The sequence below is a fragment of the Rana temporaria genome, chromosome 4, assembly GCF_905171775.1.
Source record: "Rana temporaria chromosome 4, aRanTem1.1, whole genome shotgun sequence".
Classification (NCBI taxonomy): Eukaryota; Metazoa; Chordata; class Amphibia; order Anura; family Ranidae; genus Rana; species Rana temporaria.
The window spans coordinates 129,465,010-129,487,631 of NC_053492.1; the positions used below are offsets into that span (position 1 = coordinate 129,465,010).

The window sequence follows — 22,622 nt, forward strand, 5'->3', positions numbered from 1 at the left end:
GCTCAGTATTTTCTTTTGCACGTGTAAGCCAGGAGGCTGAAGGTATCATTTTGTGTGGACAGTGAAAACCCCCTGCGTGGGAAGCCTGTATTTGGATTTATATATTTTTTTGCCTTTTTAATAAAAGTGGGCCAACAAGCCCTTAAGATAGTTCTGGACTGGCGTGAATCACTTAAAAACGCATGTCCCACTTGAGCCAACAACCCCCAACATTAATATATATATATATATATATATATATATATATATATATATATATATATATATATATATATATATATATATATATATATATATATATATATATATATATATATATATAAATGATGACTGTAGAGCAGGGAGTCTACATGCTTTCTAAACAAGGGGCCAGTTTCTGTCCTTCAGACTTTAGGGGGGCTGAACTGTGGCCAGTGGGAGTAGAACTAATGCCACATTTTTAGTAGAAGAAATAATGCCCCATAATTGGTGTCAGTGGGCAGAAGAGTGCCCCATCATTGGTGCGAGAGGAATAGTGCCCCATCATTAGTGTCAGTGGGTGGAAGGGTGCCCCTTCATTGTTATCGGTGGGGTATTAGAGTACCATTTCTCCCACTTACAACAATGGGGCACTGTCATTGGTTTCAGTGGGTGGAAGGGTGTCCATCATTAGTATCAGTGGGAGGAATAGCGCTCCATTTTTGGTGTTGGTGGCAAGAATTATGCCCCCATTGGTGGTGTCAGTAAGAGAAATAATGTCTCACGGGCCCCAATGTGGAGACCACTGCTGTAGAAAAGTCATGATTGGTTTAAATTAGGGCACAAGTATAAAAATTGTCATTTGTATCAGAAGCAATGTTAGTGTATGTTTTTACTCATTTGCATGTCATTTCTGGGCAGGCAGGACACATCAGTTAGAGTGGAGCTAGAAGAATAATGCGTAAAGCGGTTTCTTAAAGCCCAGCCCCAGCCAAAAATGTAACGTTTCTGTTTGAACACAATAAGGATAGAGTCCAAAACATCAAGATGTGCTGTTCAGACCTTGAATATTCTTGTGATGCAGTGCGGCGACATGCTTAAAAGGCCATACATTTGTTAATGATGTTATGATGCCATGGTAGCCCAGCCATCGTACAGATGGCCTGACTAATTGACAGCAAAATGTTGGAAGATCCCCGGCCTAGTCCTGCAGACGCCCCATCCCTACCTTCTCTCCCCTTTTGATTTTTTTCTTTTTGTCTTGAAACTGTAGCAACTATTCCGTTAGGAAATTCAGGAACTTTACAACTAGCAAGAAACTCCTAGTGCCACGAGAGCACTATGACACAAGGAATGGAGACACTTGACTATAACGACAGTACCTCAAATTACTAGTGATATGTGTCAATTGTTTTCTCAATTTTCGAGTCAATTTTAATTTTACTCCTAATAGTGAATATATCTGATAGAGTTATAATGCTTTCCATGCTAACTAGGCTACCGTTATGAGAAGGAGTTTCTCTCTGTATAAGACATGTTTATTTGAAAATGTTTGTATACTTTCTATTGCTGAAGCAAAATAAAGATATTTTGACACGGAAAGGCCATACAACCACCTGTTTGTCAGAAGGTGTCGTATGTAGTGATCATTTGATCTGCAAAATTTGACATTTCCATACACAAGACCATGATTGCCATAAAGAACTGTAAATGCAAAAATTGTAGTAATCCACATAACAAATTAAAAAAAAAGTGATTAAAAAAACAAACAAAAAACAAAACAGACCATTCACTTTATAGCGCATTGCTGTTGTCAACTGCTTTTTCGTCTTCCCATCAGCCCCCAGTTGAAGCATTCCCAATACAGAAGCAATTCCATGAGGGGATATGACCACATTGTCATGAGGTTTAGTCTTCACCACCTGATTGAACACCTGAATTCCAATGTCCGATCCAAGTTCCTCAAGGGATCTAAGATTAATTTGTGACTGTGCTGAAGTCCAACATAGCACCGCAAATAAAGCCAAGAGGAGCCTCGTCATGATCTTATAAACGCAAACTTAAAACACCTGCAAGGAGAATGGAATATTTAGTTACAACATAATTCTTATATGCCTACAGAAAATAACTTTATATACAATTGAGTCAAGGCACCCTTTAAAAATCGAAGCACCCCACTCTAAAAAAAAGAAAAAAAAGGAAATGAAAACTAATAGTTTTACATAAACACAACAACACTCACACGTGTCAGACACCCAACATTGGAGGGGGGTTTATTTTTCCAAAGCAAAATACACCTTTGGGGGCCAATGTGACCTCAGTGTTGATGGAGGGGGCAGGAAAGGATGCTATGCAGGTGCCCAATGTCCTCATTAACCGATGACATCACTGGTTGTTAGAATGCTGGTGGCTGAAAGGTTGAAATGGTGCACAATGAAAACCCATGGAAGGTTGTAATGGTGCACAAAGAAAACCCATGGCTTTGAAGAACTAAAAGGCAGGCTTTATCCACCCGGTTGATTGCATACAATTTTTGGTCATTTTTTGGTCATTTTGTCAATGCACCCTTGAAGAAATCCCAGGATGCTTGGGCACACTGGTTGAAAAAGACTTGGCTATTTAAAGTGTCATTAAACCCAGACCAAGAACAACTCTCATTACATGCTGGTGTTTAGGCGTGGTTGCTTATAAATCTAGTTTGTCAGGTATTAATCATCCTGGCTGATTGTTGGAAGATCCACAGGTTCCGCTCCAATTCTCGATTGCTGCACCTTTTCTCTTCTGTCACTAGGTGGCGCTTGCTGGTGGCATTAGATTAACAAGGGTGTAGCAAGGTCAGCGAGTAGAAGTCTACCGTGAGAGTCTGTAGTGTAAGAGGAGACCTATTCTGTGTTGCCAATAGTTAAGTACAACTACGGTTCGTGACTGTTACAAGATTTTTGGCCCCTTGGCCTGCTGGGAGAGACCATTTATTTGGGTGGACGTGCGTTAGGTCGCTAGGCCAAGCCAGAGGCCTATCCTGGGACAACTGGCTGCTAGGCTGCCTATCTAGGAGCAAGAGAAGCGGCGTAGGGTTGGGACTGCAAGATTGGATTTCAACCGAGTTGTAAAGGTTCAGCTTGATTGGGAACCAATTATGGTTGGAGGTAGAGGGGAAGCTGTCGCCACTAAGGGACCATCCACCTTGTTACCGGAGACTACAGCGAGTAATCTTCAGTCAGTACCCGAGCAGTCTTCTCACTAGCCAGGGATGCTGAAGGGGGAAAGTTTCAGCAGGTGCCAAACCAGGGACCCAGCAGGACAGCAGGGGTGACGCTTGAGTATAATCGAGTGCCAAGCCAGGGACCCAGCTGAATAGTGGGGGTGATGCTTGAGTATACAGGGTGCTGATGCTTGAGTATACAGGGTGCTAACTGAGCTCAGGAGATTGTGGCAATTGGATCTGGAAGTCTAGTGAGACTGGGGGCTCAGTGAGTAGAAGTCTACCGTGAGAGTCTGTAGTGTAAGAGAAGATCTATTCTGTGATGCCAATAGTTAAGTACAACTACCGTTCATGACTATTACGAGATTTTTTGCCATAGGTGACAGCAGTCCTACCTATACAGAAGTGGTAATCGGCTGGAGGCCTTCCCCTGTATAGCTGTCTACCAATAGAAGTATCAAGAGTCTGCCAGTTAACAGTGCATCTACTTAAGGGTGTCCTGGCCCTAAACCTCTCTCCCACAGTTCTGTTAGGGGACAAATCTCTTTTGCAGTCAAAAAAAGTGTCTCACACCCATCACCCCATCTTGCACTACACCCACAATGCCTTGTAACCCACTCTACAAAAAAATAGATATCAGCTCTTCCCAACTCTGGAGGTCACCATTAGGCCTTTGGAGGTCTGGGACCTTGCTACACATGCTATATAAAAAATAGAGTGCATGCTCACAAAGCCACTAAAGCATTTGTTTTTTGCACAGCAATTCTGGCTTTAGCCAGCCCTCTCATCTTCTGTGTCCCTACTGCAGCCTGAGATTGTGTAGACTAGCTGCTGCTGCCGCCATCTACTGATCATGCTCCAGTTTCCGTTCCCCACTATGCTTTTCATATCTGCCTTTTGTATTCTGTGCAGCCCATGTGACTTTCGAGTCACACACGTAGGTATATACACACAGTGGTAAAAAGGATATTCCCCTCAATGTCCTTCTACTGCTAAACTCTATAGGGGCAGTATATAGTATGCTGACTGATTACATTCACTAAGAAACTCACAAAGAAAGCTTAGTTTTAATATAAATCAGTATTAAACACAATAAAAGCTAGAATCAATCATCTTTTACTCTGCCAACGCCATATTAATGCACAAAAGAAATACACATTTGACGTTTAATAAAAAGATTTAGAGGGAGCGGTAAAACCATTTTGTTGTAGCCGAGTGCTAGGCTACAGCAGTACGGAGAGGGAGGCATTGCATTTTATTCTTCTCTCCCTCTACAGAGAGAGATTGATGTTACACTGCACCATTGGCCAGCAGAGAGGAACTAAAGCCAATCAAGGCCATAGGCCTCTATGCAGAGTGCTGAGCGCTCCAGGCACTCTTTGGACTACAAATGTCCATGGAAATTGTGCAGTAGAAGGAGTGGAGACAATTTGTGTTAAACTGCCTCAGGAAAAGGTCTTCTTGATGCCAAAGAGGGAGAGCAGAGCACCACTGAGTATTTACCTGGCAGCAGGGATATGAGCCTAAAACAGAGTGTAAGGACACCTGGGGGCAGCGCAGCACTGCCCACATCACAGATCCTGCGCCACTGCCGCAGAGAGGCTGGAGTGTCCACTCACCCTCCACTTCCTACTGCTGATCACCAAAGGCTTTCAGGAAGAGACTGAGCCCCCACCCCCCTTCTACAGCAAGCATCCTGGGAACTAGTAAGAGGGCAATGTACCCATTATTGACACTGCTTGCAGTGACAGAGCAGGATACCAAGCGTACCCAATCCACACCTATACCACATTATACCAAACCTTTTTCTGAGCCACATCTACCTTGCACCTGTACAAGGACTATTAGCCAGATTCAGGTAGCTTTACGCCGGCGTATCAGATACGCCGACGCAACTCTAAATCTTTTACGTCGTTTACGTATAGCTTTTTCCAGCGTAAAGTTAGTCGAACAAATAGCTGGCCTTGTCAATGTCAAGTATGGCCGTTGTTCCCGCGTTGAAATCTTAAAATTTTACGTTGTTTGCGTAAGTCGTCCGTGAATGGGGCTGGACGTCGAAACCAATCACGTCGAAACCAATACGTCCTTGCGGCGTACTTTGGAGCAATGCACACTGGGATATGTACACGGACGGCGCATGCACCGTTTGTAAAAAACGTCAATCACGTCGGGTCACCAATCGTTTACATAAAACACGCCCCCCATCCTCATTTGAATTAGGCGCGCTTACGCCGGCCCCATTTACGCTACGCCGCAACTTAGGAGGCAAGTGCTTTGTGAATACAGCACTTGCCTCTCTAACTTACGGCGGCGTAGTGTATATGCCATACGCTACGCCTGCCCAACGTTGCGCCCGCCTACGTGGAATCTGGCTATATAACTAGCCAGCATTCAGGTTAACTGTCGTTAAGTGCAGAGATGCTCTTAAAAGGGCTCCGACAATAGACCGCTGAAGAACATCTCAAAAGGACTGCCACTCCCATAATAATTATTCTGCAAAGCCCTTGATCCCCTGCCCCCTTGGTTACCATCCTCCTTTTCTTTTGGACAGTGCATACCCAGTTGGTCTAGGACTAGCATTGCCACCATAAATGTGGCAGTTTAGTTGCAGAACTTGGTAGATTAAACTTTACTACAGCTTACCGCTGCACTTGAGGTGACCTCGCTACTGTTTATGCTGATCTGGACACCAAAATGTCATCCAATGCTGACTCCTTACCGTTTATCACATTGTATGCTTAAAGCGGAGTTCCACCCAAAAGTGGAACTTCCGTTTTAAGCACTCCTTGCATTTGGCAAGTCATTTTTTTTTTTTTGGGGAGGGGGGCTTCAGTAGAAGTGGTACTTCCTGTCCCACTCCCTACTTCCACTTGACTCCTTCTCTGCCCCTAAGTGGCCCCTCCCTCTAGGCGATCTCCTGGGACACATGACAGGTCCCAGGAGATCGCCTGTCCATTCCATGTGAATGGAGGCGCTGAAGAGAGGAGTGGGGAGAGAAGCGACACTTCGTGCGGCCGCAGCACTTGGAGCAGCCAAGTGTCCGTTTATTAAGTCAGCAGCTTTTGTAGCTTCTGACTTTTAATGAACATTAAAAAGCTGCAACTCGGCTTTAATTGTATTATTACCATGTTAATAATTGCATGCTTGCCTAGTTACCAACCATATTGGGTGTCAATATATTAATGTTGCCTTCACTACCTGATTTGGTGCTGGTTTTCTTTGATAAAGCACTACTATTGGGTACCAAGTATTACTTTCAGTGATTTCCTGTGATATTTAGATTTGTCCAAGGGAGAAAACAAAAACCAAAACAAAAAAAAAAACTATTTCAGCTCAGTAAACTCAACTAACCAAAATAGTAGTATAGACCTTTTATTATTGCTATTACTGCTTTTTCAACAAAAAAGAGTACTGGAGAGAATCAAATGCTTGTTTGCTAAGGATACATTGGAAGTTCCAAATGAGGAAGACGTTTGCCAAACTTGGAGTACATTAATTCAGATTCACTGCACCAGGAATTATGCCAGTACAGGAAATAGAAGGGAGGGAAGAAGCCTAGAGGGTTTCTAATCAGCTGAGAGAAAGAGGGGAGCCAAAATACAGGAAGTTAGTTGGATGTTGTAATCCTAATTGCTTACAGCCAGTACACAAGGGAGGCATAGAGCCGGCAGCACTTTTGGAACATAGTTGTTTTAAATACAGTTTAGGTTCACATCAGAAGGACATTTGTGCACATTAAAAACTTTCCTGTAAAGTTAACCATCTGCAACCATCAGGTATACCATGGAAAAGTACCAGTTACACTTACCGGTAACGGATTTTCTAGGAAATCTTCCAGGACGGCACACCTGAGATGATGGGCTCCACCTGACAGGAAACACAATCAACAGAGTTTAAAAGGCCCCACCCTTCCCTCTGTCCATCAGTTATGACAAAGTATAGACTCACACCGGTATCAAAGGGTACCTTCTGTGAACACAAACATCACCAACAATTAAGGGTGGGAAGTAGGCCTGCCGTCCTGGAAGATTTCCTAGAAAATCCGTTACCGGTAAGTGCAACTGGTACTTTTCTCCAGTCATCTTCCAGGACGGCACATCTGAGACAATGAGCAAGAAGTTCAGGCCTACTTTAGGGTGGGATCACCGCCTGTAGGACCTTCCTGCTGAATGCCAAGTCCTGAGGGGACAACAGCTCCACTCTGTAGTGCCTCAGGAAAGTATTTTGGCTCGTCCAAGTTGCTGCTCTGCAGATTTGATCGATCAAAGCGCCTGCCCTCTCTGCCCAGGTCGCCAGAGATCTGGTTGAGTGAGCTTTAATGTGCGCTGGAACAGGATTTCCTGACTGCTCATGGGCTACTGCAATCGTCTGTCTAATCCACCTGGCTATCGTAGGTTTAGAGGCTTGAAGCCCTTTCTTTTGACCGAAGAAATTAATTAAACAAATGATTTGATCTCCTGAATTCGCGCACTCCATCTAAATAGGCTAGAAGACACATTCTAACGTCTAATAAATGGAACCTAGCCTTGTCATTTTTGGGATTCTGACAAAAGGGGAGGACAATCTCCTGTGAAATTCAGAGGTCACCTTTGGTAAATATAAAGGATCCTGTCTGAGGATTACCCTATCCTCAAGGAGCAGCAAAAAGGGCTCTTTTATGGTCAGAGCTTGTAAGTCACTAACCCTTCTGGCCGTCGTGATTGCCAGAAGAAAGGCCATCTTAAGTGAAAGAAATTTAACGGAAATCTGAGCCACTGGCTCAAAAGGCTCTTTGGTTAGAGCATCTAGTACAGGGATAAATCCCAAGGTGGGAACCTGATTGTCTTTATCGTGGTTACCCTTTCCCTGGCTGTCAAAAATCTTTATACCAGTGGGTTCAGGGCCAACCTTTGGTCAAAGAATATTGATAAGGCTGCCACCTGAACCTTGAGCGTACTTACTGCCAAGCCCTGGTCAACTCCCTCTTGGAGGAAATCCAGGACCATGGGGATTGTTTGGAGAGGACCTTCTGTAGGCTGAGCCCAGCGAGAGAAGACTTTCCAAACTTTTGCGTATATTTCTCTGGTGACTGGCTTCCTACTCTGCAAGAGTGTGTCAATCACCTTTTCCGAGAATCCCCTACGCCTTAGGATCTCCCTCTCAAACACCATGCCATCAGGGAAAGAAAACCTGGATCAGGATGCAACACTGGTCCCTGGGAGAGGAGATCGCGTCTGGACAGGAGATGCAGCAGAGAAGCCATCGACCAACTTCTCAATGTGGGGAAACATGCTCGCTTCGGCCACCAGGGTGTGATCAGGATAAGGTATCCTTTTGACCTGGATAACTTCTATAGAACCCGGGGAATGAGTGCCAGAGGAGGGAAGGCATAAGCTGGGGTCAATTCCCATTTCTGTGCCAGGGCATCTATCCCATAGGCATCCTGCCCTCTGGTAAAAGTGAAGTACGTGGACTTTCGTGTTCTTCTTGCAGGCAAATAAATCTATTTCTGGTCTGCCAAAATGTTGGCTTACCAGAGAGAAAATCTAGTAGTTTAGCTCCCACTCTCCCTGATGAATGGGCTGCCTGCTAAGGAAGTCTGCCTGAATGTTGAGGGACCCTCTCACATGTACTGCCGAAACTGAGAGAATGTCTCTTTCTCCAAGTCCCCCAGGATCTCCTGGGTCAGTTTCATCAGCTTGCTGGACCATGTTCCCCCCTGATGATTTAGGTAGGACACAGCTACTGCATTGTCCCGAAAGGATTTGTACTTCTCTTCCTTGGACCTGGTCTTTGAAAAAGTTTAGGAGCTTTTCCGACCGCCAACAGCTCCCTGAAATTGGAGGAGGCTTTGCTCTGCTCCCAGTCCCAAGGGCCCTGGGCAAAGAGATCTCCTTTATGAGCTCCCCAACCCCAGGCGCTTGCATCTGTAGTCAGAACCAATGGATTCTGTTGGGTCCAGGTCCGACCTTCTGACAGGTTGTCTTCGTTAAGCCACCAGTCTAGGGAGTTCCTTGCCTCTTCTAAAAAAGGGACACCGTTATGTCCAGGGATTCTCTTCTCCCGTCCCAGGAAGAGAGAAGGAATTCCTGGAGTTTTCAGGAATAGAATTGGGCCCAGTGAACCGCTGGGATGCAGGAAGACATGAGCCCCCAGCACTCTCATCATGGCCCTTAGAGCAACCTCTCTGGTACCAAAAAAGAGCAGAGACTGCTTTTTGCACTTTGGTGATCTTTTCCTCTGGTAGAAAGATCCTTTGGTTCACCGAGTCCACCCGGTACCCTAGAAACACCTTAGTTTGTGCGGGATCTAGGGAGGATTTTTCTTTGCTGATCAGCCACCCCAGATATTCTAGAGTGGACAGCACCTTGTCTCAGTCTGCTTGGAGCTGTTCTAAGGCCGGACAGAAAATCAGCATGTTGTCCAAGAATGGGATCAAGGCCATCCCCTGGAGGTGTAGGAATGATACCACCTCGGCCAGAACCTTGGTAAAAATTCTTGGACTGGCCGCTAGGCCGAAGGGGAGAGCCCTGAACTGCCAGTGTCGGACGCCCTGCCTTGTCTGCACTGCAAACCTCAGGAACTTCTGATGTTTTGGGGAAATGGGAACATGCAGGTAAGCATCCTTTAGGTCCAAAAAGTTACCATAAAGAGTCCCTCCTGGAGGTGTCTGACCGTGTAGATGCTCTCCATCCTGAACTTTTTGTAAACCAGGAATTGGTTTAATTTTCGTAGATTTATAATCAGCCGGAATTTTCCGGATTGTTTTGGTACCACAAATATGTGGGAATAAAACCCCTGGCCAATTTGATCTACTGGGACGGGAATGATGACCTGCTGTTCAGCTAGTTCCCGGACACTCTCCAATAGGCCCCCTGCTTTTAATGGGTCTTTGGGGAGATGGGTCAAGATAAAGTTTGGTAGAGGGGGAGACAAGAATTCCAACTTGCACCCTTCCTTTATCCAATTTAGAATGTAAGGACTGTATGGAAGTGATATTCTCCCACTGATGGAGGGACCACAAGAGCCTTTCGCCAACTTTTATGCAGGCATCACTTGGATTCTTTGTGGAAGTAGAAGCTCCGGAAAAAAGGATCCAGCCTTTTTCCTTGCCTTTACCGAACCCCCCCCTTTTTCTTTGGCTCCTTCTTACCCTTGAACCGGTTTCTTGAAGGAGGGCCACGAAAAAAAAAAAAAATTCTTCCCTTTATCTTTTTTGGACTCAGCAGGGAACTTTTTTCCTCTCTCTGTGGAACGAGACAGTACCTGCTCCAAATCAGAACCAAAGAGCAGGGATCCCTCAAAGGGAATCCTGCAAAGGCGAGACTTGGATGTAAAATCTCCATCCCATGTCTTTACCCAAAGGGCTCGTCTGGCAAAGTTTAAGAGCTGCTCCTATGGACACACAGAGCTGACTCGTGCTATGGGGGCACTCGGTATGGGGTAACCAAAAAGAAGGATCAGGACTGCTATATGCAAAACCATTACACAGAGCAGGCAAGTAGAAAAAAAAAAAAAAAATTTAATGCAGTTTTGGCCTGCGCTCTGAGCAAGCAAGCACTTACATGCACTCCGACTGCATCAAGTACAACACAGGACCAATAGCACTGTACTGTGCATGAGGACGCCGAGTGACCACCCCCAACCTTTAGCGTCAGGGAGAAGAGTTGCACATTGGTTGTCTTTTTCTCCAGTGTGTGCTTCAACTTAATTTTCACAGTAAATGGCAGGAAATTCACCTATGCTGCAAGACAAATCCTCTGCGACACCAATCAGGCAGCAGAGGACCGGAGATTCATACTGCTTCTTCCATGTAATCCACGCAGACCTAACAGTGGGACCAGCTACAAGCATGGTACCCATCTATCCTTTTGCAGCATCATACACTGTAGCAGGCTACAGGCTCAAATAAACAATCCCAGTAAGATATGTGCAGAGTTCAGTGGGAACTTGCTCCAGATTCCTTAATCCTCTCTCTCCCCACATGACTTGCCTTGATTTACCAGCCAACACACAGGTCTCCCACTACAACAGTGGCAGGCAGGGACCGCGTCATCAATGAGAATTTGCAGACCCTGAAAACACAGATTGTGGGGGCTCTAAACAGGGAACTGAAAAAAAAAAAAAAAAAAAGTACAAAAAAAAAAAGTAATGGCGCTGGACTTTAAAGGTGACCACATTAGAGACCTCCTATGCATAGGTTGAGACCAGGCTACAGATAATTGAAACAGCACAAACCAGGTACATAAAATGAAATTTCTTCCAGCCAACAATGATGGGGAAAAGAAGAAAAAAAACGGAACAACCAACAACATTAGCATTACAAGGTAACCCAGAAGCCACTGCCAGCACTGGTTTAAAGGCTTTAGACCAGGGGTGCCCAACCAGTGGCCCGCGGAGCCCTCTGATGTGGCCCGCGACCTCCTGCTCTGGGATGGAATAGAATACGGTTATTAAAGGTAAGTTTATTACTAAAAGCACAGTGTATATATGGGCATATCTGTTCTGCAGTGGTTACTGGGCCGCTTTCAAACTGATCCGCAGGTGCAGAGCAGTGGACCTGAGGGTTACCTGCACTGAGCCAACTCTAAGGAGTTTAAACGCCTACCTCCAATCCGATCCGAAAAAAAAAAAAAAAGAAGGAGTGGGCTCTATAGAGTAGAGCGAGCTGCCATGCACCCACTCCATGCATTGTAGCCCGCGACCGGTTACCAAGTCGCTTAGGTGGCCCTCGCTCCTCAAAAGGTTGGGCACCCCTGCTTTAGACATTGTACTCAAAAATGTTCAGACACCGTGCCTATGCCATCCTGAACTGGATGGACTGGACTTTGTAAGGCTAAGATTTTTTAAAGGTAGAAACCAGATATCCCCCACCCCCTTTAACAGGCCAAGCTTACCATGTAGTGATGGCCAGGCAGGATGTTAAGCCACCAGACCCTTCTTGATAGAAAAAAAAAAATGATATGTAGATGTCTGCAGACATGTTAATACAACCTATGACCTCTCAGACTGACCCTACCGTCAGGATGTGATGCGTTTTCAGTCTTAAGCAAAGCGCTCTTTCATGAATGATGACTTGTCTGGACCAGCCCAAATAGAGACATTGTCTACACTTAAGTGGTGTAAGAGGAAGCACTTAAGTCTATCCAGTCCCCCACCCGCCTGCCATTTTCAATAAACCACTTCCTGAGCCCAGGTTCACATTGGCTTCACAGCCGGGCATGCACTGCGCAAGCCACGCTGCATGCTGTGAATAGCCAAGCAATCTTCTGGGACTTGTGACGTGTCCCGTCCCAGAAGATTGCAGGTTGGGAGGGGGAGAGAGTTGATCTTCCTTCCGGCGCCAAAGAGTCAGGGGAGGAAGTGGAAGCCTCAAAAAACAGGGTACCTGCTCCTCCCCCCAAAAAATGGCATGCCAAATGTTGCATGTCAGGGGGGTCCCAATACTTAAAGCGGAAATTCCATTTTTCTATACTCTGGAAAATTCTCAAGAGTTTGATAAAAGCCCCACATAGAAGTTTCTGCTAGAAAACAATATCTTAAGTAGCAGTCATCATAAATTCCTGAAAGACCGATTTTGTTTGACAACTTCGGCTTTCATTTTTTTGAGGAAGCAAAGCAAAAACTTGGCTGTGTATATAGTATACTTTGCAATAGCACATGACTTTGTTCCTCAAAAGACAACTAATAATGTTTAAGTTAAGGGCTAAAGGCTTAAAAAAAAAAAAAGAATTCAGTCTGTAAATGAACAGAAAGCTGGCTTAAAGACCATATTAATTGTAAGTGTAGTAATTAAATGATTCAGTCTGTCAGTACAGATAAGGTCTTTTTTTACCCAAAAAAGCGGCATTTCTGCGTTTGCGGATTACACCAAGGTACAAAGTCCTTAAGACCCCTTTCACACTGGGTCACTTTACAGGCGCTAGAACTCTAAAAATAGCGCCTGCAAAGCGACCTGAAACAGCCGCTGCTGTCTCTCCAGTGTGAAAGCCTAGAGGGCTTTCACACTGGAGCGGTGCGCTAACAGGACGGTAAAAAAAAAAAAGTCCTGCTAGCAGCATCTTTGGAGCGGTGAAGGAGCGGTGTGTATACCGCTCCTCAACCACTCCTGCCCATTGAAATCAATAGGCACCGCGGCTATACCGGCGGCAAAGCGCCTATATTATACATCTCCAATACAACTGTAAGGGGCCCATCCGGGCCAGAAGAAGGCAGGATAGGTGAAGGGGGGGGCGTGCTGTGAAATATAGAAATGACCTTACAGCTTCTGCTGCTCTGTGTCATTAAGCTCAGATATCAAGCTCTTTACTGCCACCTCTGGGAACTATGTGCCCACCTCATGTGAGCTGACTGTACTGTGGTCCTATGTCAGCTTTGTGAAAATGAGCTGTAACTTGGTAGAAAGATTTCCATTACAAGTAGAGGCTGTGAAGGAAAGGGAGGGGGGGGGGGCTGTTTGTGTACAAAAATTTCTGATGGCTGTCCTGACCCCAACCATACTACTCTCAATGGACACTGAAGGCTCTTGATTGAGTAGAACAGACCTTTCTCTGCAGTACTCTCAACCATATTGACCTAGGTATAAATACTGTAGGTTTACAGTATGCGGATCAATGCCACGATCTTACCTTAGAGCAGGGATATGCAATTAGTGGGCCTCCAGCTGTTGCAGAACTACAAGTCCCATGAGGCATAGCAAGACTGACAGCCACAAGCATGACACCCAGAGGCATAATGGGACTTGTAGTTTTGCAACAGCTGGAGGTGTGCCAATTGCATATCCCTGCCTTAGAGTCCTTTCTTTGGCATGTCTGCACCAACTTTAACATCCATGGCACTGAGGGAAATGGCAGATTAATAACACAATGGCCTACTATTTTTCTTTACTCAGCCAAAGATCCCCTTTTCAAACATAGTTACAGAGGGCCAGATCCACAAAAACCTGGCGTAACTTAAAAAATCCCATTTAAGTTACACTGCCTTAAAGTTTCTACCCAAGTGCCTGATCCACAAAGCACTTATCTAGAAATTTCAGGCTGTGTAACTAAAATTCCGCCGGCGCAAGGCGTTCCTATTCAAATGGGGCGAGTCCCATTTAAATGAGGCGCGCTCCCGCGCCGGCCGTACTGCGCATGCGCGAAGTTACGTTACGCCGAGTTTTGAGGATCGCGACGGCTTAAAAAAGTTGCGTCGGGGAAAAAAAATAAATAAATTACAGCGTCGCTCGGCATGCATTCCTGAGAGGGAGAACTCCATGCCAATTTTCTAAGAAAAAACCGGCATGGGTTCACCCCCCAGGAGCATACCAGGCCCTTAGGTCTGGTATGGGTTGTAAGGAGACCCCCCCACGCTGAAAAATCGACGTAGGGGGTCCCCCTACAATCCATACCAGACCCGTATCCAAAGCACGCTACCCGGCCGGTCAGGAATGGGAGTGGGGACGAGCGAGCGCCCCCCCCCCCCTCCTGAGCCGTGCCAGGCCGCATGCCCTCAACATGGGGGGGTTGGGTGCTCTGGGGCAGGGGGGCGCACTACGGGCCCCCCCACCCCAGAGCACCCTGTCCCCATGTTGATGAGGACAGGACCTCTTCCCGACAACCCTTGCCATTGGTTGTCGGGGTCTGCGGGCGGAGGCTTATCGGAATCTGGGAGTCCCCTTTAATAAGGGGGCCCCCAGATACCGGCCCCCCACCCTAAGTGAATGGATATGGGGTACATCGTACCCCTATCCATTCACCTGTAGGCAAAAAGTAAAAGTTAATAAACACACAACACAAGGCTTTTTAAAATATTTTATTATTCTGCTCCGGATGCCCCCCCTGTCTTCGTTATTAGCTCAATTAGCAGGGGGGGCTTCTCCGCTCTCCGGGGGGGCTTCTCCGGACTCCGGGGGGGCTTCTTCCATCTTCTCCCCTCTTCCGCTCTTGACTCGGCGAACCCCGGTTCTTCTGCAGATGTCCGGTGCCTTCTTCTTCAGCGCTGGCTGCCTGCTATGTTTGTGTGTTAGAAATTGAGCTAACAGGCAGCCGGCGCGGTCTTCTGTGGCGTCAGGGTCTTCTCTTCCTTTCTTCCGATGTTGCCTCGTCGCCTCTTGTCGCTGTAATGATGGAAGCGCGCCTTGCATCCCATTTATATAGGCATCACCGTCCCATCATGCTCCGGTAGGTACCCACGTGGTGGGTGCACGTGGGTAGGCACCCACCACGTGGGTACCTGCCGGAGCATGATGGGACGGTGATGCCTATATAAATGGGATGCAAGGCGCGCTTCCATCATTACAGCGACAACAGGCGACGAGGCAACATCGGAAGAAAGGAAGAGAAGACCCTGACGCCACAGAAGACCGTGCCGGCTGCCTGTTTGAAATCGAGCTAACACACAAAGATAGCAGGCAGCCAGCGCTGAAGAAGAAGGCACCGGAGAGCTGCAGAAGAACCGGGGTTCGCCGAGTCAACAGCGGAAGAGGGGAGAAGATGGAAGAAGCCCCCCGGAGTCCGGAGAAGCCCCCCCCGGAGAGCGGAGAAGACCCCCGGAGAGCGGAAGACCCCCGGAGAGCGGAAGACCCCCGGAGAGCGGAAGACCCCCGGAGAGCGGAAGACCCCCGGAGAGTGGAAGAAGAAGCCCCCCCTGCTAATTGAGCTAATAACGAAGACAGGGGGGGCATCCGGAGCAGAATAATAAAATATTTTAAAAAGCCTTGTGTTGTGTGTTTACTAACTAACTTTTTGCCTCCAGGTGAATGGATAGGGGTACGATGTACCCCATATCCAGGGCAGGACTTAGGGTGGTGGGGGCCCCTGGGCTTGAGTGTTGAAGGGGCCCCCTGGAGCCGAGAATTGGGGGGGGATCGAAGTTGTTGAGCGGGGGGGGGGGCGAATTGAAGTTGTTGAGCGGGGGGGAGCGCATTAAAGTTGTTGAGCGTGGGGGGTGATTTTGCAGTTGTTGAGGGGGGGAGTGCCTCTCACCTGTGCCAACAGCCGGGGCCACAGACTGTCATTAGCCCGGCTCTCGGCTTTCTTCCCTTCAGCAGCCACGGTCCTCCACACACCACTCCGGTTCCTCCTGCTTCCGTGCTGCCTGCTCTTGCAGTGCGGGAAAATTAACCCTTTTGCGGGACTGCGGGAAGAAGCTGTCTGTGCGGGAAAGTCCCACAGAATCCGTGCGTGTTGGGAGGTATGCGCAGGGCCGCCATCAGGAATTTTGGGGCCCCTTGCACAGCTTAAGGCATGGGCCCCCTGAAGCAGAGAACCTAGGGGGGTGGGGGTGCTGTCGCCTGAAATTGAGAAGCGTGGGGGCTGCCGCAAATTGAGAAGCAGGGGGGCCTTTACAAAAAAAAGAAGAAATAAAGAAGAAAACAAATATATATAAATATATGTAGCCATCCGGGGCCCTGGGGACCTCTGGGCCTTTTAATAAAAAGAAAAAATAAACCTCTGGGCCCTTTAATAATAATGAAAAAAACATTTATAAAAAATAAATAAAAAAAGGGAGGTTGCCAAACCCGGGGGCCCTGGGGACCTCTGGGCCCCTGGGCCTTTTAATAAAAAATAAAAAAATAAACAAAAATAAAAAAATAAACATTTATAAAAAAAAATAAAAAAAGGGGGGGTTGCCACATGGGGCCCTGGGGACCTCTGAGCCCTTTAATAAAAACACACACACACATTATATATATATATATATAAAAAATGTAATTTTTTTTATAAAAAAATAAAAAAGGTGGGTTGCCATCCGGGGGCCCTGGAGACCCCTGGGCCCTTTAATAATAATAAAAAATATATATATATATATATATATACACATTATATATATATATATATATATATATATATATATATATATATATTTTTTATTATTATTAAAGGGCCCAGGGGTCTCCAGGGCCCCCGGATGGCAACCCACCTTTTTTATTTTTTTATAAAAAAAATTACATTTTTATATATATATATATATATATATATATATATATATATATATATATATATATATATATATATATATATATATATATATATATATATATATATATATACATATATATATATATATATATATATATACATATACATATATATACATATACATATATATACATACACATATATATATATTATATATATAAAAATAAAAAATATCTAAAAAAAAACATTTGTTTACAAAAAATAAATAAAAAAAAAAGGGGGGTTGCCGTCCGGGGCCCTGGGGACCTCCGGACCCCTAAAAAAAAAAAAAAAAAAAATTTTTTTTTTTTTTTTTTTTTTTTTTTTAAAGGGGGCCCCCTATTGGGTGGGGCCCCTGGGCTTGAGCCCAGTCAAGGCCAATGGTAAGTCCGGCCCTGCCCATATCCATTCACTTAGGGTGGGGGGCCGGTATCTGGGGGCCCCCTTATTTGAGGGGACTCCCAGATTCCGATAAGCCTCCGCCCGCAGACCCCGACAACCAACGGCAAGGGTTGTCGGGAAGAGGTCCTGTCCTCATCAACATGGGGACAGGGTGCTCTGGGGTGGGGGGGCCCGCAGTGCGCCCCCCTGCCCCAGAGCACCCAACCCCCCCATGTTGAGGGCATGGGGCCTGGCACGGCTCAGGAGGAGGGGGGCGCTCGCTCGTCCCCACTCCTTTCCTGACCGGCCGGGTAGCGTGCTTTGGATACGGGTCTGGTATGGATTGCAGGGGGACCCCCTACGTCGATTTTTCGGCGTAGGGGGGGTCCCCTTACAACCCATACCAGACCTAAGGGCCTGGTATGCTCCTGGGGGGGAACCCATGCCGGTTTTGTTTTTACAAATTGCCGTGGAGTTCTCCCTCGGGAAAGCATACCAAATGCTGGAATGGGCTTTTACAAGGTGTGACTAGTTTACACTTTGTAGAACCAGCCCTAATTTTACACTTGCAAAATAACACTTACGGCGCAAAAAGGAAGCTGGAAAGCTTTGTGGATCGCCTTAAGTGCTAATTTGCATACTAGAAACGGCATTTCGACTCGAAATGCCCCCAGCGGCGGATGTGGTACTGCATCCTAAGATTCGGCAGTGTAATTCAATTACACATGCCGGATCTTCTGCCTAACTTTGGAAAAAGCCTTTTGAGGATCGTTTCCAAAGTTACACACAGACTGAACAGCACTTAAGTCGGAGTATCTCTTTTGTGGATCTGGCCCAGAGTTCCATAGGTTTGGTAACCTGTCTAACCCAAGTCTGAAGCCCTGAATACACTCAGAGTGACTAAAGGAAATCTCATGTAGCTCAGAATTGCATGCCACCTTGTTGGAAGCAAGCCAATGCATCTCCCATCAACTTATGGTGCGCCATCACTTATGAAATGAAGGCTGTGGAAGATTTGCCAGCTCCCATATGCACAGGAAAAAAAGAATCCATAAAAGACATATAGGTAGATTCAGTAAGAGTTAGGTTGGCTTATCTACTGATAAGTCGGCCTAACTCAGAATCTACGCCGACTTATGTTTAAGCGTATGCTCAAACAGAGATACGCTTAAACATATCTAAGATACGACGGCTTGCGCCGTCCTATCTTAGATTGCAATATTTTGGATGGCCGCTAGGTGGCGCTTCCATTGCGGTCGGCGTAGAATATGTAAATGAGGACATACGCCGATTCACGAACGTACGCCCGGCCGACGCAGTACTTTTACGCCTCTTGCGTAAGAGATAGGCCGCGTAAAGTTAGAGCTAGGCCCTATTGGAATAGTAAATGTCAAGTATGGCCGCCGTTCCCGCGTCGAAATTCAAATTTTTTGCATCGTTTGCGCAAGTCGTCCGTGAAATCGGGATTTACGTCGTTTACATCCACGTCAAAATCAATAGGCCCGTGCGGCGTACTTAGCCGCAATGCACACTGGGAAATGTAGGCGCCCGGCGCATGCGCAGTAAGAAAAAACGTGAGGTCAAGCCTCATTAACATAAAACACGCCTCCCTTAAACACATTTGAATTAGGCGCCCTTACGTCCGCCCGATTTAGGCTACGCCGCCGTAAGATAGCAGGCAAGTACATTGTGTATCATGTACTTCCCTAGCTGACTTACGGCGGCGTAGCCTAAACACGCTAAGCTACGCCGCCACAAGTTTGCACCATCGTACCTGAATCTAGCTAATAGTTTTTACTGTTTTCAAGTTCACCTGTGCCCAAGAGCAAGGAGAACTACAGAATAATTATTAAGAGGGAACAAAAAAATACCCTTGCTTATCCTTTGCACCCATTCCCTCTTGATGTACCCAATTCCCTGCCCACCTTCCCTATGCCACCACATTTTGTCCTCTGGTCTCTGCCCCTACCCCCTCCTCATCTCAACCAAATAGTTTGTCCCCCTTAGTTCTCAAATTACATTTTGACCCTATAGTTTGCTGGTCAGCTTCTATTTACCCCAATTCTAAGTGGGGCAGGTCCCTTAAGAGCAATTCTAGTTAAAAGAAAATGCTAGAGGATCAGTTGTTAACTTAAAGCGGTGGTTCACCCTCCTTAACGTCATTCTAGCATTACATTCGGCATCGTAGCGCGAGCTACAGTATGCCGGTCTTACATTTTTTTATCCCCATACTCACAGTGCTATTGCACATTGAAAATTCCGACTCCCGCGGGGAATGGGCGTGCCTATGGAGAGGGAGGATGATTGACGGCCGGCTCTGGCACGTCACGCTCCCCGAAGACAGCCGGAGTAGGTCTCGGCTCTTCACGGCGCCTGCGCACAGGCTATGCGCAGGCGCCGTGAAGAGCCAAGCCTATTTCGGCTATTTCCGGAGAAGCGTGACGTGCCAGGGCCGGCCGTCAATCACCTTCTCTCACCATAGGAACGCCCATTCCCCGGAATCTTCAATGTGGAATAGCACAGTGAGTACGGGGATAAAAAATGTAAGACCGGCATACTGTAGCTCGCGCTACGATGCCGAATGTAATGCTAAAAAAAAAAAAAAAAAAAAAAAAAATTTTTATTCTAATAGGGTGAACCCCCGCTTTAAGTCTAACTATCCAGCTGAAATTTAAGTTGTCTTGCACAAATTATAATAAAATGACTGCACATTTATATTCCTGCTAAAACCCTATTGTGTTTAGATATAGCTATACTCAAAAAACATAGGAAAGCAAACTAGCACCAGAATGAAAGTTTTCAAAAACAATTTTTTTTTTAGAACTAAAGGGATCAGTTTAAAAAAAAAAAAAAAAAATATCTTATATGTTTGTGATCGGCTTAGCCTGATAAACGTAGTCAACCCCAATTTTTCTTTTGGGTTTTCAAACAGCCTTTCCATGCCTTCCCCATTCTGGTTCTGTCCACCTGAGAGTTTAAAATGACCTTCTAGGACACCTTTGCATGGTTTTAACACCTATTGTTACATTAAAAATATAAAATAAATTAAACATCCAGAAGGGAGAGAAGGGTCCCCTCATAAAGGGGTTACAAAGGTAAAAAAAAAAAAAAAAAAATCCCTAAATAGCTTCCATTACCTTCGTGCAGTCCTCCTTCACTTACCTCATCCTTCGATTTTGCTTTTAAAATGTCCTTTTCTTCTGAGAAATCCTTGCTTCCTGTTCTTCTGTCTGTAACTCCACACAGTAATGCGAGGCTTTCTCCCTGGTGTGGAGAAAGCCTCTTGAGGGGGAAGCAGGAGAGTCAGGACACTCTACTTTGCAGATAGAGAAAGGAGCTGTGTGTTAGTGGACGCCCTGGCCACAGTAGTTGCGCAGACCGCATAAAAGTATTGGCGATCTCCCACAGAGACGCAGAAAACTCTAGAGATTTGACCCTCCAACAAGTCAATAATACATTATGAGCAGACTGACCTTTTAATGAGCAGACTGACCTTTTAATAAGTACAGCGGGCTGTAGTGTCCAGGAGTATTGCGACAATTTTTCACTGCCCGCGTTATGAAGCAAAACAGATTGTTTGTTTTACAATTTAGCTTTCCACTGCCAGAAAACCAGACTGGTCATAATGACCAATTTCTTAGGCAGAAAAAAAAAAAAAGACACATATTAAAACAAAAGTTTAGATTGTATGCCTACGGGAAGTGATATTGCAGCATGATTTTTAATGGAACAAAATCATCACATCTAATTAACTGGCACAGCAGTCTAAAAAACTATGCTTCATCATTAGTGGTCTAAACTAGATTCTTAGACACCTTAGAATATACCCAGTCATTTCCTAACAGCCTTGTTTAGACTAGTCTCACTGAAAGCATACAGTAAATTCCCAGTTTACCGACTATGCTGGCAAAAGAAAGCAAATGAGAAAAAGTAAATATAAAAAAAAAAAAAAAAAAAAAACACACACACACACACTGAGCCTCAGAATTACACAACCATGGACTAAAATATTTAGAATTTGACTTCGCCAAATTACAGAGCGTGGGCTTTATTTATTCACTTTATTTTTACACTCATTTTTTCAGATTGGAGTGGATGTCAGAATACTGAATCCCCACGTCACAACCCTTACTATAGCACCTCATTCTTACCACATCCAGGCATTATTTCCTTGAAAAAGGTATGCATAATTTTCCAGATAGAATCCTTGTGCTCAACCCAGGAGATTGCGAAAGTCCTGATTAAATGTGCTTTAAAAGTAGACTCAAAAAAAAAAAAAAAAACAATGAAGATTGCCCATATTATAGGGAACTTCTGGAAAGGTTATTTATGCCTAAACATTACAAATAAAACAATTTGTATCAGCAGTGCAATTCTTGTGCCTAGATACCTTGGCGAGTTGTATACGCGAGAACATCTGCCTCTGGCTGCTAGAGAGAGATTTGAGAAATTACAGTTGCCGCCAACGGTCTTCAATGTAAGGTGTTGCCCGAGGACCTGCAGTCCAAGCTCTCCCTGCTTTTACTTTGTTCACTCTGTGGGTCAGCGTTTCCTCCACCTCTCCTGCTGCTTCTTTATTATTATTCCACCAGTCATCAGGTAGCAGCAAACGTCTACAAAGAGATAGCAGCCCTCACACCAGTGTTGCCAACCTACCAGATTAAAATTTATTGTCACGACACCCGAAATTTACTGGCGCAGCCACGTTTTTACTGGCATTTCACAAAAGTTACTAAATTACATTTTTAGGTGCAAATTTCAGTATTTAAGTACGCTAGGCAAATAGCAATGCGATTTAAGGTAGATATTAAAAAGGCAAAAAAATGTTTTTGTTATTTTCGAAATAAGGGCAAATTATTTAGTCACATCACCCCCTGCCTCCATCCCCCTCTGCCACCACCACCCTCTGCCTTCACCCCAGGGATGGACTGGCCATTGGGACTACCGGGAGTTTCCCAGTGGGCCGATGGCTCAGTGGGCTAGCTTCAGTGACAGCGGACCACAGCCACCCTCTGCTCCTCTGTCTCTCCCTCCCCACAGCGCTCACCTCCTCTCCCTCCCCTGCGGCACTCACCTGGGGGGAACAGAGGAGCAGGGACGACAACAGAGGAGCATGGGGGGGGGACCAGAAGGAGTACGGGGGAGGGGACAGACAGCTGACT

At 45.7% G+C, this 22,622-nt stretch overlaps 1 protein-coding gene across 1 annotated transcript in view; it reads right to left on the reverse strand.

The window, feature by feature from the left end:
- SERPINE2 (serpin family E member 2) overlaps nt 1–22,622 on the reverse strand; it is a 101,184-nt gene that overhangs the window by 36,991 nt on the left and 41,571 nt on the right. The window contains exon 2 of the mRNA XM_040349050.1: nt 1,745–2,027. Coding sequence (XP_040204984.1) covers nt 1,745–2,000 — 256 coding nt within the window. The 5' untranslated portion in view covers nt 2,001–2,027. The remainder of the gene's footprint in view (nt 1–1,744; nt 2,028–22,622) is intronic.